Consider the following 16,679-nt stretch of genomic DNA (forward strand, 5'->3'; position numbering starts at 1 on the left):
GGGTTTCTTTTGTTTGTTTGCTTGCTTTTTAGAGGCTTCCAGCAGCTTCTCTGAATCACTGCTCAAGCTCTCTCCCTAGTTCGGGCCTACCTACACCCCTCGCCCCCTACCCTCTAGACCTCTGTGAAGTGGGTGGGAGGTGGGCAGGAAGAACAGGTATATTATGAAGCAGATGGTAGGTTTGTAGTACCACCTGCCTTCCTCTTCCCATGCCCCACCTCCCTCCTTGCCCTCTCTCTCCTTGGGGACCTGATGTCCCCATGGTGACATCAGGGGACCAGGGTTCCCAAACACAGGTGATCAGGGCCCCACCATCTGGACCATTTCTTACTGTTCCCTCAGGATCTCCCAAACCTAACCCACTCATCAGTTAAGGGGCGAGTGGATGCTTGCTATCACAAGCCTTACTCTTCTGAGGAGAATTCCGCCTATATTTTAACAAAACAAAATGGAAGCCACCAACACCACTTGGGTCAACAGGGGACAGGAGGCCTTTGTTCCCAAAGGCTGCCTGGCGACTGAGAACATTTCACTGCTTAGCCGTGTTCTGTAGAGGTTGGGTCCGGCAGGGGATCTGTATGAGTTCCAGTCACTCATATGGCTTTCTTTGCCTGCCATCTTCCATCGTGGACCGCACTGTCATGCCACACAACTCCAAGGGGCACCGTCATGTGGCATTCTGTGAGCATGGCACCCCCTGGAGTTGGGTGGTGCAGCAGCCCCCGTGGTGGGAATGAGGATTAAATGACAGAGCACGTGGGAAAATCCTACACATATCAGGGATCAGTATTTTTAGAACACCCGACCAGTCTTCTACTATGATGAAAAGCTTATACCAGAAACTAGCCAGCACACTAACCTGAGAAATAGCAACAGTTTCCATTTATTGAAAGCTTGCTGTGGACAAGGTACATAAGGCATCTCTTTGTTTATATAATCTCTTTTTTTAAGTTTTTTTTTTTTTTTTAGAGAGAGACAGAGTGGGAGAGAGTGAGTGGGGAGAGGCACAGCAGGAGAGAATTTCAAGCAGACTCTCTGCTGAGCACGATGGGGGCTTGATCCCCAACCCATGAGATCATGACCTGAGCTGAAACCAAGAGTCAGACGCTCAATCGACTGAGCCACCCAAGCACCCCTATATAATCTTTACATAGCCCTCTAAAGTAGCTTTACTCGTTATCCTCACTTTATAGACAAACACATACCTAGAAGAGTATCCTGGCACATGGGAGGCTTGCGAAAACTAACATGTACTGAACTCTTACTATGAGTAAGGCACTGGGATAGGTACTTCATATATCTTAACTCATTTGATCCTTCCAACACCCCCATTTTGCAGATGAGAAAACTGAGGTTAATCATATTACATGCTCAAAAAAGACTTATTGGAATCAAAAGGAGTGCAAAAAATAAGGATTGATTATTATAGACATAACTGGGTCTGTGGATGTGGAAATTGTTGAAGGATGGTTATCAGAGAGCTTATGTCACTTACCCAGGCCACATAAGGACAGATTCAAGGTCAGAACTCAATGCCAAAGCTTGATCTCTGTCCACGTGATGTACAGACTCTTCCCAAGATGCCCTGAATGGACAGAGTTTTTGAGCGAGGTGAGTGGGGTTGCAGTCCGCCTGCCCTCAGGGCGTCGTGTGTCACACCCTCCTCCACTCTGTGCTACTACCTGGGCCGTGGGCATGGAGAGGGCGCACCCATTTGCCCATCCCCACTAGATAGTGCTGCCCACAGGTGGATGGTGCCCATCCCTGGAATGATGACCACAGAACCCTCCAGAAGGGCACGCATATAGCCGGTCCTGCTTCCTGCCACTGGTGTCTGTAGGCAACACAGCCTACACCACCCACAGGCCCCTCCGCCTGGTCACTCCACCAGGAACAAAATAATCCCTGGCTCCTCTAAAAAGCGTCGAATATGCCCTGAGACGCAAGGCCTTGCCAAAGTTCTGTTTCTAATATTTAGTGCTGCACTCCCTCCAGAGCCTTGCCGAGGGCACCGGGCCTTCTGGCAAACCACAGGATTCGCTCAGAGCCCACGCTTGTCCTGCCCTGAAACTCCAGACTATTTTCCACGGCTCCCAGCAGTCCTGCGGTTGCCTGAAGAGGTGCCCCAGAGCTTGCTTGGAGACCATGTGAGCTCCCTTCTGTAGAGCAGGTGACGGTCACGCATGAGCTGTTGCCAGGACTCCCATCTTCACAGCTCGGGGTTGGGGGCATCTCCCTTGGCCTTGTCACAGCTCTCCGAGACCCACTTGGACTTTCAAAGTCCTAGCAGCCTCGTCAAGTTTATCCCAGCCATGCTCCTCGTCCCTGTTCATCTCTTCTTCCATCTTCTCTCACAGATCTATCTACCCACAAAACCTAGAATATGCTGGAGCAAGACAGCTGGAGGGCGAAGAGTCTTAACAAGAGTCTCTTTTGAAATCCCTGCTCCCCTGGCTTTTCCTCTTGCTTTCCCCTCTCCTACCTGAAGAGGGCCGTGGAGAGTCAAGAACACAGAAATTTCAAGGCTGGAAGAGCCTCGGGGATCATCTTGTCAGTAATGGTACATCTTCTAACCATGGCAGCCAGTTCTTACCCAGCGCTTCCTCTGTGCCATCCACTGTCCCTCGTGCTTTACGAAGGCCATTCATCTCCGCAGCAGCTCTGCGAGGCGGGTGCTGTTATGACCATCCGGAGGAAACCAGGGCCCCAAGAAGCTAAGCAACTTGCCCAGGGTCATTTGCACAGCTAGGAAGGGGCGGAGCCCCAGCACCCATGGCCTGAATCATCAGGCTAGACTGCTGCTCTAAGGGTCCCTGAAGCCAAAGAAAGGAAGTCAGTCGCCCTGGAGTCACCCACTATGTAGCAGAGCGGAAAGCTCTCCTGTCTCCTGACATTGAGGAATGTGTGAGGACTGTGGTCCCAAAGAGCTGGAGTTTCAGTGAGAATCCCTTTCACTGGTGGGGTCCCTACTGCGTGCCAGGCACTTGTTCCTTACAAAAGCTTTGAAACGGGCGCCACTGACATTCCCATTGTGCAGATGAGGAAAACCCAACTTCCAAAAGTAGTTCAGGCAGCCTTTCAGGCCACACTGTAGGGTGGTTGTTAAGGATGGTTATGCTTTACAAAGAGAAGCATAAATACAATACATGTGCTAATTACATTTTTTCCAAGATAGCTATAAAAGAGCCGCTGTCTATGGCATGCCTGTAATTATTCGATTCTCACAACAGGCCCTGGGGGTAAATATTATCCAGTGTTCAGATGAGGAAATTAAGGCTTGTAAATATTGAGTATATTATCCAAGGGGTTAGGAAGCAGCAGGGTGAAGATGCAAATCTAAATATGATTCTGAAGCCTAAGCTCTTTAACTACCTTTCTTCAAGGACGTGTGCAGGCGCGCTGTTTCCGGTGCTCGAAGCTGTTTCCGGTGCTCGAATTCTATGGACTGGGGGAGGGAAAAGACCCGTCCCTCCGGAAGGCATGGCTGTGTTCTGCCCTCAGGTGACAGACTTCAGTCCCTACAAAACTGCAGCCGCGAGAATGCCATTTGCAGGCCTGCCTGTCCCCAAACGTCTCTCCTATCTGAGTTGGAAAACAGCCAGCCCCCAAGCCATTGCCCTAGTAATATTTTCAGTTTGATTTGTACCCACTGAATTCACTGAGGCATGATTACTCCTCACAGCCTCCAAGATTGGGGGCCCCAATCTTGACCCCTGGATTTTCCTACTCTCCCGACTTAAAAGGAAATAGAGAGGACATGATGGAAATGTTGAACCTGTTTGTGAGCAGGTCTAGAGCAATTCTGAGTGCAGAGTGGAAATTCTCCAAGTCAGGCAGGGTCAGGGAGCGAAGCTTCACCAAGGCTTCGGGAGAGAGGAGGGTTGAGTGCGGGGAGGGGCCGCAGGGGTGAAATACCTCAGCGGAGCAGGCAGTGAGCCCTGTGGCCTCCGTCATCTCCTGAAAACTTTACAGGAGGGGGTTTCACTTTGAACGGGTTATGTGAGCAGCCCTGAAAGCAGCCTGTAAAAGTGCACATAAAATTCATGATTTCATTTGTTGTAGGGATGCTTCTAAGGACAGTCACCCATTTAGGGACTTCTTTCTAAAGCCCATATGAATTTCTCTTAAAAACTAGTGTGAGATGTGAAAACTGGTGAAGTTCCAGTAAAGTCTGTATTTGAGCTAATAGTATTTGAACTATGAACTATGTCATATTCCTGATTCTGCTCATGGTGGATGGTTATGTAATATATCATCACTAGGCAAAGCTACATGAAGATAACACAGGAACTCTCTGGACTATTTTTGCAACTTCTTGCAAGTCTTAAACTATTTCAAAATAAAAGTTATAAATTGTAAAAAAAGAAAAGTACAAGAAAGAGCATTACTTTCCCTAAAAATTCTAGTATATAACTTCTCTGATGGTGACAATCCTGATGCAGAATAAACCTCCATTTTTCTTTGGCTACTGGGAAGCTTAAAATTCATTCTGGGAATTCCAAGGCCCTTCTGGCCTGTATATTTATGTTCTTTCTCTAGATATTGACTTTCTATTCTTTCTTTTTTAAGATTTATTTATTCATTTGAGAGAGAGAGAGAGCGAGAGTGAGCACTTGCATGGGGAGGGGCAGAGGGAGAGGGAGAGAATCTCAAGCAGACTCCTGATTGAGCACAGAGCCTGATGTGGGGCTCCATCTCACCACCCTGAGATCATGACCTGAGCAGAAATCAAGAGTCGGACGCTCAGTTGACTGAGCCGCCCAAGTGCCCCTTGACTTTCTATTACTTATATTTCCCTCCTCCTGACTTTTCATCCTTACTTTTATATTACCATTATTTTATTGTGCATATTCCTTGTGAGTGACTTCAAATCCTTTATGGAAAGAAATAGGGCATTAATATATAAATTAATAAAATAATTGATGGCTAGTTTATGAGATATTCGTATGTTTGGGATTTTTTTTTCAATCTAGGATTTCTGTTTTACTGTTACCTTAAAGCACTTACCTTGTATCACCCCTCCACCTCCTGGCAGAAGATTCTTGCCTGGAGTCACACGCAGGGGTCTTGCACATTGAGAGTCTCAGCCTTGGTTAGGACTGTACTAGGCAGAGAGATGCTCAGCTGAGGAGCAGCGTGGCATTTCCCTCCAGCTCGGCCAGCCTTAGTCTGGTGGTCAGTCTGCAGGCAGTTCTACCTTCACAATTGCCTTTAGGTGTTGGAAGTTTGAGGTCCTTGAGCCAACCCCTACTCAAATGCCAATCCTCCTCCAGGGAGGGACGTTTAGAAGCTACCTAGAAAAAAAAAAGCGTCTTTTGTGAACAATTGTGAGCCACACACTGCTCTGAGCAACCTGTTGTTATTATAATTCTTTCCACTGTGGTGTCACTCACAACTCTCAGCAGATGAAATGCAAAGCAAATGGGGAGCATGCTATTCATCTGCAAAGGAAGGAGGGAACCGGACAAGCTCCTGACAGGGGTGGTACCTCCCACCCCTACCTCTCCAGCCACAAACCAGCAGAGGGGAAAGGGCAGGGTAGCTTGGAAGCTCTGCCACTTACCGGCACTGTGAGCTTTGATAAGTCTTGTTCACTCTCTGAGCCTCAGTTTCCTTATCCACAAAATGGGGGTAAGTGCCCAAACCAAAGACTTATTTTAGTGTAAACAAGCAGTAATATGTGTAGAGGACTTAGCACAGTATCTGGCATATTGTTGGCACTCACAAATGTTCAATCCTTGCCCTTCTTCAAGAACAATAATCATACTTAACCTTTATTATGTGCTAGGTGCTGTAGACACAAAAATAAAGAAAATAGTGTTTCTGCCCTTAAATGAATGACATTGCGTGTTCATAGGATACTCACTATGTACCTCCTCCTATTTAAGCCTTACAACAGCTCTAGGAGGTTGGTAATGTCATTCACTCCCATTTTACAGGTTAGAACAGTTGTTTGCTGGGAATAGTGGCAATACCTCTCAACTGCTACGAGAGAGGCATGGATTAAACATTGCTCCTGGGATTTGAGGATTGGGAGACAGTAGACAGCACTACTGTGAGGGTGTGATGGGTTCTCCTTCCATGGAAATTTCAAGCAAACCCAGGGGGTGGGGGGAGGCTATCTGGTTAAAGCAGCCCTGGCCAGGGCCTAGGGAGTGTGTTAGAGGATGTCCAATGCTCCTTTTGGTCTTCTCTTCCCATGGCTCCCTGGTTCTCTTCCCTGCAGGTGTCTACAGAAGTACCCCGGGGACAGCCTGCCCACAGCCAGCGTCATCCTCTGTTTCCACGATGAGGCCTGGTCCACCCTCCTGAGGACTGTGCACAGCATCCTTGACACAGTGCCCAGGGCCTTTCTGAAGGAGATCATCTTGGTGGATGACCTCAGCCAGCAAGGTGGCTATGGGCTCCTCCCAGCTCCTCGAGTGGGCCTAGACCGTGGGGGGTTCCCATGCAAAGACTAGGGTTTGGAGCCTGTAGAGGCAAGGTTCCCAGAAGCATACCTCCAGATGAGGATTCAGGTGCAGGTAACTCATTGGTGAAGAGCCCCAGGGGTACCTGGTAAGGAAGTGGAGGGAGAAGACATAGAAGGCAAAGCAGCCAAACCAGGCAAGGAGGTCCCAGCGAGGACCTCAGGAGGTCACTCCAGCCTGATCCCAGCGGGATCTCTCCCAGTCTCAACCTCCACACAGTCCAATATGCTTCTTCCCAAGACACTCAAGAATCACAGCGGGGTGGCCATTCCTTAGCGCCCACTGCCTCCTAGACACTGGGGAAAGCACTTGACATGTATTAGTCACTAAATCATTCCTGTTTAGCCTGATCCATTCATTTTCCAGATGGAGGAAGCTGAGGCCTAGAGAAGAGAATTGACCAGGACTGAGTTAGGCCCAGAGCCCAGACTTGCAGAATCTGCTCAAATGTTTCCACTGACAGGAAACTCACTACTAGGGACCAGCCCCTTGCCTGGCTGAGTTGCTAAAAGAAGATGGAGACAGAAGAAGGTTCTAGGTCAGTGGTTCTCAAGCTTGAATGTACATCAGAATTGCCTGGCAGGCTTATTAGAACACTGATTGCTAGGATCTCTCCCAGAGTTTCTGGATCTAGTACTGGGCCCCCATGAATCTGCATTTCTAACAGGGTCTCAGGTGATACAGATGATGCTGGTCCGTGGACGACGCTTTGAGAACCACTGCTCTTCTTCGGCTGGGCCCTCAGGCTTTATTTCTGGCTCAACCAAATGGCCTGTAGCGGTCCCCCCGTCCCCCCGGCCCTGTGGGGAGAACAGACTGCTCCAAGGGAAACTGAACACTTGCTGAGGTCTGAAAAACACCCTTCTAAGGGGAATGACAGAAGAAAGTCTCGAGTAGCCACCGGCCTCTGCTAGTTCTTCTGAAGGGCCTCATGTTGGGAATTTGCCCAGCCCGGGCACGGCGGTGAATCAGACTAGCCAGAGGCCCCAGAAGCATGTGAGGTTACTGAGGTGCAGATGGCTGCGTATTAGGCCGGACAGGCGAGCAGTTCCTGCACTGGGCTGTGTTGGCTGGTGGAAGTACCCACAGACCCTCTGAACTCTCGGCTGTGCCAGAGTCCTCCCAAGAGCACATCTGTGGTTCCTCCCCCGTCAGATTATGAACCGTGTTATGTCGGTGTCCCTTGGTAGCCTTCCCTTCTCCTTGTGTGTGTAGAAGCCAAGGAGCTGGGCCCTAGGGCAGTGGGGTCCTCCAATGTCCTCAGCATCTTCTTTTTTTTAATACTCTCACCCTTTAAAAAAAAAGATTTGATTTATTTACTTGAGAGGAAGAGACAGAAAAAGCAAGAACAGGGAGGAGGGGGAGAGGGAGAGGGAGAAGCAGACTCCCTACTTAGCAGGGATCCTGAAATGGGGCTGACCCTGAGAGCGTGACCTGAGCAGAGCCTTAACCGACTGAGCCACCCTGGTGCCCCGTCCTCAGCATCTTCTGCTTTCCACTTGGCCCTACTTGGAGTGTGGCATTTGGCCTCCTAATCCAACGAGGCTACTCTACCTCTGCACATCAGTCACACTGCAAGCAGGAAAGGGTGAAATGCTGAGGTCAGCCAAGTTTGTCCTTTAGAAAAAAATCCGTAAAACAACAGTTTTTCCAGAATCTTCTTACCTATGGTATTTCCACCAGAGTTAGATTAAAAGACAATTACTAACAGCAAGAGAGTCTTGGTAGGTTAGTGCTTTTAGCTGCCCTGAACAAGATCAAGTTTCTGCTAGTAAGGTAGAAGAGGAGAATGAATGTTGGACAAGACAACTAGCAGTTCTCAGTATAGTGGAGTCACCGAGGGGCTGGTTCTCACACATTCAAGTTCAGAAGTTTTAATTTGCTAACAGAGGTCCTTCTCTAGGGAACGGACTTGGGACTAACAAACTTATCAGAAAAATAATTATAAAGTAATCGGCATAATATTTTACCACCAAGAGATTCAACAGCCAATGACTGGGAATCCTTATGTCCGCTGCTCAGGACAGTTTCCTCTGGAGAAAAGTCTCCCCAAGGAGCCACGTGCTGCTCAGAAGGCAGCTCTCCAGGGAGTCTTGTAGGGCCTTCACCTAAGGCTGCCTGAGCCTTCCCGAACTCCCTGGAGACCCAGCTACCAAAGTAGCAAGACTATGCGTATTCCCATCAAGACTGCCTCTGGGCTGGAGAACCAGGGAAACTCTTGCTCTTCGGCACAGTTCTGTTCAACACACATGTACTGAGCACCTACCATGGGCCAGCCCTGTGCTAGGGATCAGAGCAGTGGAAATGCATGAGGTATAATCCCTGCCCTGAAATCTTAGTTCAGTGGACTAGGGGCACCCCATTTCCAAGACTTCATGAAGGACACTACTTCTCCATGAATGCATTATTCCTTCTTTCTCCACTAGCTTGTTCATCTTGATGTATGCATATGTGTGTGTGTGTGTGTGTGTGTGCGCGTGTGGGTGTTTAAGACAAGAAAGCTCTTAAACACAAAACCTAATGAGCTTCTCCCTTTACCCCCTCTAGAATCATTGTTCCTAAAAGAACGTCTAGACTCTTGGTCTCGGTTTTTCACGTCCCACTTTCTCTTCAACCCACTGCATTTCCTATCCACCCCTACCATTACAATGAAACCCTTTGGCCCGCACCACCTATGATCTACCAGTGGCCACATTTAATGGACCTCTGTCTCTGACATCCTTGACCACTGCCTTAGGTCAGATTTCTTTAGCGGAGCCTGAGATGGGATTCATGTGCTTGTGATTTTTAGGGGGTGTACTCTCAGGGGAAGCCTATAGGAGAGTAGGGGAAGCAGGAGAGGCAGAGGAAGGAACTGAGAGCCAAGATGAGGTTTCGGATGAAGTCCAGCCACAGCCTGATCCCATGGACAGCTCTGCAGTGCCAACTGCATCTCAGAATCTGTCCTGCCTTGAGGCGAGGGAGTGGGCTTTGGTAGCCCTGCACGGGTTGGTCATTGACCCTGTGCACCTGGGGCCAGGGGCAGCATTCTGCAGGACTCTCTGGCACTCACAGGAGAAGCAGTTCTATACCCAAGGGCATGTCCCCAGAGAAGGGTGCAGACTAGTTAGCAACAAACCTACAGCTGCTGGGCACGTACAAACCAAACCAAACCTAAGAAGGGACCCTAGGTCATCTGAGTCGGGCACCAACAGAATCTGCATAACCCACTGCTGCATTTAGAGAAGATTAGCCATTCCTCTCCTCTCTGGGTTTATGGCACCATCTCTCCTGGCTTTTACTGGAGGGAATACTGACCCACCCCAAACTAATGAAGCAACTTACATCTTAGCAACAGCCATAGTGTGATGTATCTGAGTCTCAGGACCCTGGTGCTCACCATAGCTCCCAAGAGAGAATTGCTGACAATGATCCTAGTGATGGTCATCACACTCTCATTGGCTGTGGCATCTGTGACCCCACTGACCACAACTCTGTTGATTCCAGGGCAACTCAAGTCTTCTCTCAGCGAATACGTGGCCAGGCTGGAGGGGGTGAAGTTGCTCAGGAGCAACAAGAGGCTGGGTGCCATCAGGGCCCGGATGCTGGGGGCCACCAGGGCCACCGGGGACGTGCTGGTCTTCATGGATTCCCACTGTGAGTGCCACCCTGGCTGGCTGGAGCCCCTCCTCAGCAGAATAGCTGGTGACAGGTAACTTCACCCTTGGGATCTGGGGAGCAGAGGTGGGGCTGGGAGAAAGAGTCTACAGCCTCCACCACTCACAGGACATCTATCCACCATTGAACAAGTCCCCCGAGGTTCCCCCAAGAGAGAGTAACGTGTTTCTTTGGTTTTTTTTTTTTCAGACGTTTGAGTTTGAGCCTCTTCAAAAGTATAGGGAGGTACATTGGAAGGGAAGTTAGAGGTCCTCCAGTCCATCTGCTTTGTTTTCTAAATACAAAAACAGGGGCCTGGAGAACAGCTTCTCTTAAGTTGCAAATACTCCTGGATAGGGTAACATCTTACCATGGTGTCACTGCCTTTGTGGAAAAGTCAGGAATTTTAATCAGGATTATAATACAACCTGAGAAAAAGTCTTCATATTTTGTTCATAGGTACTTACCCCTAAACAGAACGTGTTAGACTCTGTGATTGCTAAACTTCCATCGAGAACCAGCATTGGTATTCGGGATGAGGGGTCTCTAACGTTCTAACTAAGGCCTCAGGAATGTGAAGTCAGAGAAAATTGCCTTACACACCCCTTAGCCCAACATTTAACATTTTTTCTTTGACCATTTCTCTGTTCTTTTCCCCCATCTTGCTGTCATTCACCCCCCACTTCCTTGCTCTCCTCATACTGTTCCTAAGTATGCCCTGTCAACCATTTTCCTCAATCCGAATATCCCACTAAGAAAAGGCAAAACCTGGTGCCTAGCCCACCTTGGACCACCTCAGGCATACCCCTCGGGGTTTGCAGAGGCCTAGTACACAGTAGGAGTTCAACAAATGATTGTTTCTGATGGTGGCCAGCCAGGTGGGGCAGATGCCAGAACCAAGCCTTACGACTTCTCTTCTTGCACTCCTCCCCATGGTATATGTTCGATGTCTCCTTTGAAGTCAGGGATGACAACGTCTAAGAAAAGACCTTTCTGGATGAGGAGGTAGAGGAATTAGCATATTCCACTAGATGAAGGAGGTTTCAAGGAACATGATGTCAATCGGTAATAGTCCAGCAATTCCTTTTCAATAAAGAACAATCAGTTCAAGTGAAATCGGGAAGGATTAGTTTTGCCCAGTAGTACAGATTACTACCCACTCCAGGCTATTACCTCAGAAGAAAAGGAGACGTGTATAAATCCAGGACCAGGACAAGGACAAGTAAACATGCAAACTTAACAAACTCTGCCATCTTGGATCCTGCCCTCAACATCGTGATGACCGCGTCGCATTGCAGTGGGAACTAAAGGTGGTCCAGCCTATTCCCCATCTAATTCCCATCCCCATGTCACAGACAGATGGCTTTCAGAGGGACCTGTGAGATCATCTAGTCCTATCTCACGATTTCACTGCTGAAAAAAACTGAGTTCCAGGGAAGCCAAGGAGACCCCTCAGGGTCACACAGCCACTCAAGAGCTAGGCCGTTTTCTATGCTTCTTGTATGCAGACATTTAGGAACTCAGGAATTAATATCATTAAGCCTTACGTGTATATAACCCGAATAGACTGTTTTCATATAATTCTTTCCTGACGCCCCCCCCATGAGACGCCTCAGGCAAGTACTTCTGCTTCCGTTTCACAGAGAGGGATAGTGGGGCTCCGTGGGGTGAAATGATCTGCGGGGGCACACGGAGACTTTGCCGCTGAGTCAGGTGTTCTAACTCTGGGCCTACTGCTCTTTTTGCTGTCTCTGAATTATTTTCAGAATTGGACAGGCTGATGAGGGAATGAGATTTATTCATCCCCCTCCCCACCCTGGTTGTAAGACATGTGTTACAACATTGATTAGAACGAGCCCCTCATGTCTGCTTCTCACATTGGTGCCATTTTCACAGATCTGGAGATTTCTCCCTCTAGGCTGAGAGAGGAAGACTTGGCAATACTTCAGTGTCCTCAGCTATAAATAAAATGGGGCTCCCTGAGAAACTTTCCCAGTTAAGAAGGTGGGTCCATGAAATTTTCATTTCCTGGGCTCTTTCTTTCCTCTCTTGAGCCAACTTTCCCCCTCCCCCCTCCTCCCCTCTCTCTCTCCCTCCCTCTCCCCCCCCTCCCCCCCCCCACCCCCCCCCCCACACACACACACGTGCACACACACACGGCCTCTGGTCTTAGATCCCATTCTGGCTTGGCTTCTTCTTCAGGTCCCCTCTCTTCTAGGGCTTAGCCATCTTTTTGTCACCCCACGCCTCATTCACAGCTTCCTGTGTAACCCACTTTCTTTGGGACCGGTGCTCAGCTTGCAGGCCTTCGCAGGTGAGGGTCTGAAAGAAAAGCTAGCTCTCGTGGGTCTGAGTTCTCATCTCTCACCACTGCACACAGAGATGCTCTGAAAGCTGGGGCCTGGAAGAGTGGCCCTTTTAAGGTCTGCTTTGCTCCTATGGCAATTTTGCTCAAGCGTTTTCTCTGGCCTCCCATGGCAGCTCACCTCGTGTGAAGCAAAGCTATAGAAGCCATTGGGCACAGTTTCTAATAGCTGCTGTCTTCAAGAGAGGAAAGGGGTCCCAGCTGCCTCTGAGGCTCATGGCAGGAGACATTCTGTCACCAGGTGAGGATCCATTGTGCAGGAGGCAGGAAAAGGTCTTTAAGACCTTTCATTAAAAAGGCGGAGTGGGATGATGAATAACAGCGTAACAAGCCATACATCAACTATTTCAAAGAGTCATAACTTCCTCAACACCCCGATCAGAGGGTTCAAGGCCTGGTTCCTAGCCCTGGTCCCCCACCCCTGGCCACAGAACAGGCCTATAGAGAGCCATATGGCAACTTTGTATGAACTGGTAAAAGGAGTCCCTTCTTCATTACCCTTTACTCTCATTTCTCAGAACATGTGTCATAGCATGTTCATTTTTTAGAACAAGTTACTTTAATGCCAACTGCCAGAAATTTTAGAATGAAGTATGCAAATTTATAATGCTTATGATATTTGAAGCATTCTCTAAGTTTGGGCAGTGCACAACCCACATAACTGTACATAGCAGCCCCAGACAGAGCTGCTCAAAGAGCAGTTTTTAGAGCAGTGTTAGAGGTGCTGATTGGTAGTTGGTTTCCGTGTAAAGTAGCAAAGATGAAGATCAAGGGTAGTTGTTACTCCAGCTGCCAGCTGACAATGGCCTTGTGCTAACTGTCAGCTCTAATACCCAAGCCAAGGAGTGAGAGTTATGGCCCTAGAGAAATGAAGGTTTCCAATGGGAAAGGGGCAGCCTTCAGTGAAGTGCTGAAAGACAACACCCACTGAGGGGCGACGCTGGCTCCAGAGGCTGTCCAAGCTGTTTTCCACTTGAATTTGGTCTGGTCCTCTATCTTAGAGGACCCCTCTAAGGGGTCTAACCCCTCTAACCCCTGCAAGGGGTTAAATGATGGAAAGCAGTCTGAGGGATCCCATGTGAAAGTGTGAGAGTGTGTGTGTGTGTGTGTGTGTGTGACAAAGAGTGTATGAAAGAGAGAGAGAGAGAGAGAGAGTGTGTGTGTGTGTGTGTGTGTGTGTGTGGTGAGGAGCAGCAGGGAGACTAAGATGACCCCAGCCCACAAAGGGAGCAGGCTTCTTTTGGTCTCAAGCCCCAGGGAAACTCTCCAGCCTTCTTCCTACCACATGCCCCTCAGCATGACAGAGTCGTGAAATGGCCGACACAAGTCTTGGGGTCACACTTGAGAAACAAGAGCTCTGGGATTAGAGAATTCAGAGACTTTTGCTTCTCAACATAAGATACTGTCCACAACACCAAGAATTTGAGTGAACTTCCAAAATGACTTTAGACATCACAGACCCAGAGGAACATGGAGGTACAGGAATAATAAAGAGGGATGAGGTAAGCTAGGGCTTGTAAGTAACCTAAGTTTGGTTGGTAAGCTTGAAGCCACAGTTAGATTTTGACTACTTGGACAATAGTTTATTAGTTGACCTCACGTTTAGTCAACCAGTCTTTGTTGACAGCTCTGTTACCTCTGTTTGTCTTTTGAAACCCAACTGCCTGACCCCCCTGGAGCTTAGAAAGGCTTAAGAGAGAATCAACCTTATACTTGCCTCAGAGTTAAAACTCAATTTGCAAGAGAGAATGATGGTGTAAGCAGACACTTGTAGCTCCTTCCAAGTCAAACAGGGCAGCGTTGCTATTTCACTTTAAATGCATTCCAAGAACACCAGACACATCTGTAGGTACAAAACCCAAAGCTAAATATAAGACTGTTTGGGTTTTTTAAAATCACCATTTTTGAGTCACTAGACTGCAGTTACTCCCTAATTCAGCCGCGGCTAAGCAGCTGCTATCCTCTTCATCTCTACCCAAAAGGCACTCAGAGTGTCTCGTGATTCATCACTCAGGTGTCTGGTTAAAATAGAAGGAAAAGGAGATCTCGGGCAGGAAAGGACAGCGTTGGATATTTGCGGTGATACAGTTGTTAACCGATAGCTTTGCATAGGACTCTGAGCTTCCAGCAAGACAGAGCAAATAGACTTGATAAATTCTAGAGTTCCATTTTCTGGTCAAAAGTAATGTACAGCTTTGTCAGGCAGGACACAGCTCAAAGATCTAGGAGCAGCTAGTTGTATGGATGCTCAGATGCAATTTCCTTTCTTGTCCTGTTATGATTACTAAGATGGCACGAATTTGATGGGATTCTTCAGGATTCAGCCACATGGCTTCCCTGGCTCTTGACTCTGAAATCCCACAAAATGCTTTGCCAGTAGCCGAATCCAGCCCATCTGCTCAGTTCACTCCGCAGTAAGTGGAGACTTGGGAGGGGGCTGGGTGTCCTCCTTTCTTCCTTGATCTTGCCTCTCAGTTTTCTTAGGTCAGTTCAGGATGCCGGAAGCAGTGGGCACCCAGAGGGATTAAGTTTACTTTACCTTCCAGAGGGAACAATGTGGAAAGGGCAGGAAAATCATATTGGGATGCTTGCTCTAAACATAAACCCCATGACTCCTCATGCCAATGTCAGCCACTTAAGGACAGATAATTGAGTCCTAGAACCAGCCTGGTGTGACCTCTCCGAGGTGGAAAGAATAGAGACAGACATCGATAGAAGTGTAAACACACTGTGGCTGGCATCTCTCTGCCAGGAATCTCTCTTCTCTTAGATTGAGACCTTCCAGGACCCCCTGAGTTCAGGCCTGATCCATTTCATGGCATAGATTTTAACTTTTTTTATTTTAGAGAGAGAGCGCATGCGTGTGAGAGAGAGCACGTGCATGAGAGCAAGCAGGGGGGAGGGGGGGCACAGGGAAAGGGAGAGAGAGAGAATTTTAAGCAGGCTCCAGGGTCAGCATGGAGTCCAATGCAGGGCTTGATCTCACGACTGACTCTGAGATCATGACCTGAGCCAAAGTCAAGAGTCGGAGGCTTAACTGACTAAGCCACTCAGGCACACCATGGCATAGATTTTAGAAGTAACAGTCATGAGAGGCCAGAAAAAAATGTGACTGAGATATTGGCTAGGGGGAGATCAGCTCCTGGTACTCCTGAATGATGACCTGTTTAGGTAAAAAGTGAGGTTTCTGACCTGTACCCTTTTCTCCCATCACCCTCTCTGAGGTCATATCCCAGGCTGTGCAAACAAAACAAGACAAACAACAACAACAGCAAAAAAGGGGTAACATCCAATTACCAACAGCATCAGTAAATGAGCAAGCAGATAAGCCTCGACTTAGGACTTTGGTTTGCTTATAGACGCCACGTGCTCACATACATGTGCATTTACACCAGGGACACTGCTGGAGTTTGGCGGTCCTGATTCCTCAAGCTAATCAAGTTGTCTGATATAGGGAAGAACAAGAAGCAGACCCTAGAGCAGGGGCCCATGAACCCTCTGAAATTGTGCATAATATTTTGGATATGTGCATATGATTATTTTTCTGAAGAAGAGTCCATAGTTTTCCCCTGATTCTCAAAGGGATCAAAGGCCCCAAAAGAAGTCAAGAGCCACTTAGAACATTATAGCTGAGAAAGGTGTTTGTGGGAAGTGGTTCAAACTCCCATTTTACTGAGGCCCAGAGATACACAGCTAAGCTGAGACTAGAACCCCACTCTCCTGTCTTTTGGTGCTGTCAACAGAGGTTTTTCAAAAAAGAAAGAGGCAGGCATGCTCTTTACTTAAATAGACCCCCCAATTCCTTATGGAAAAACATATTTTCTAGAACAGTGCTATCTCATAGAAATATAACAAGCCATGTATTTAACATTAAATTTAAACATTTCTAATAGTCATATTATAAAACAAAAAGAAACAGACACAATTAATTTTTTTAAGATTTTATTTGTTTATTTGACAGAGAGAGAGACACAGCAAGAGAGGGAACACAAGCAGGGGGAGTGGGAGAGGGAGAAGCAGGCTTCCCGCGGAGCAGGGAGCCCGAAGCGGGGCTCAATCCCAGGACCCTGGGACAATGACCTGAGCCGAAGGCAGACGCTTAATGACTGAGCCACCCAGGTGCCCCTGATGCAATTAATTTTAATAATATTTTATTAAGCCCACTATATCCAAAGTGTTATCATTTCAACATGTAATCAATGTAAAAA

At 48.0% G+C, this 16,679-nt stretch overlaps 1 protein-coding gene across 7 annotated transcripts in view; it reads left to right on the plus strand.

The window, feature by feature from the left end:
• GALNT15 (polypeptide N-acetylgalactosaminyltransferase 15) overlaps nt 1-16,679 on the plus strand; it is a 101,742-nt gene that overhangs the window by 63,047 nt on the left and 22,016 nt on the right. For 5 of the 7 annotated variants that reach the window (XR_012380647.1, XR_012380646.1, XM_073900472.1 and 2 more), the window contains exons 2-3: nt 6,227-6,393; nt 9,957-10,161. The exons of 1 other annotated variant lie outside the window; for it this stretch is intronic. Coding sequence is in view for 4 of the 6 variants with exons in the window: in XM_073900472.1 (XP_073756573.1) it covers nt 6,227-6,393; nt 9,957-10,161 (372 nt within the window). In the remaining 2 variants the exon portion in view is untranslated. The remainder of the gene's footprint in view (nt 1-6,226; nt 6,394-9,956; nt 10,162-16,679) is intronic. One more of the 7 variants, XM_073900479.1, reaches the window with a different exon arrangement.

Source organism: Callorhinus ursinus, unplaced genomic scaffold (assembly GCF_003265705.2).
Source record: "Callorhinus ursinus isolate GAN/ISIS: 27379988/994484 unplaced genomic scaffold, GSC_fseal_2.0 scaffold1, whole genome shotgun sequence".
Classification (NCBI taxonomy): Eukaryota; Metazoa; Chordata; class Mammalia; order Carnivora; family Otariidae; genus Callorhinus; species Callorhinus ursinus.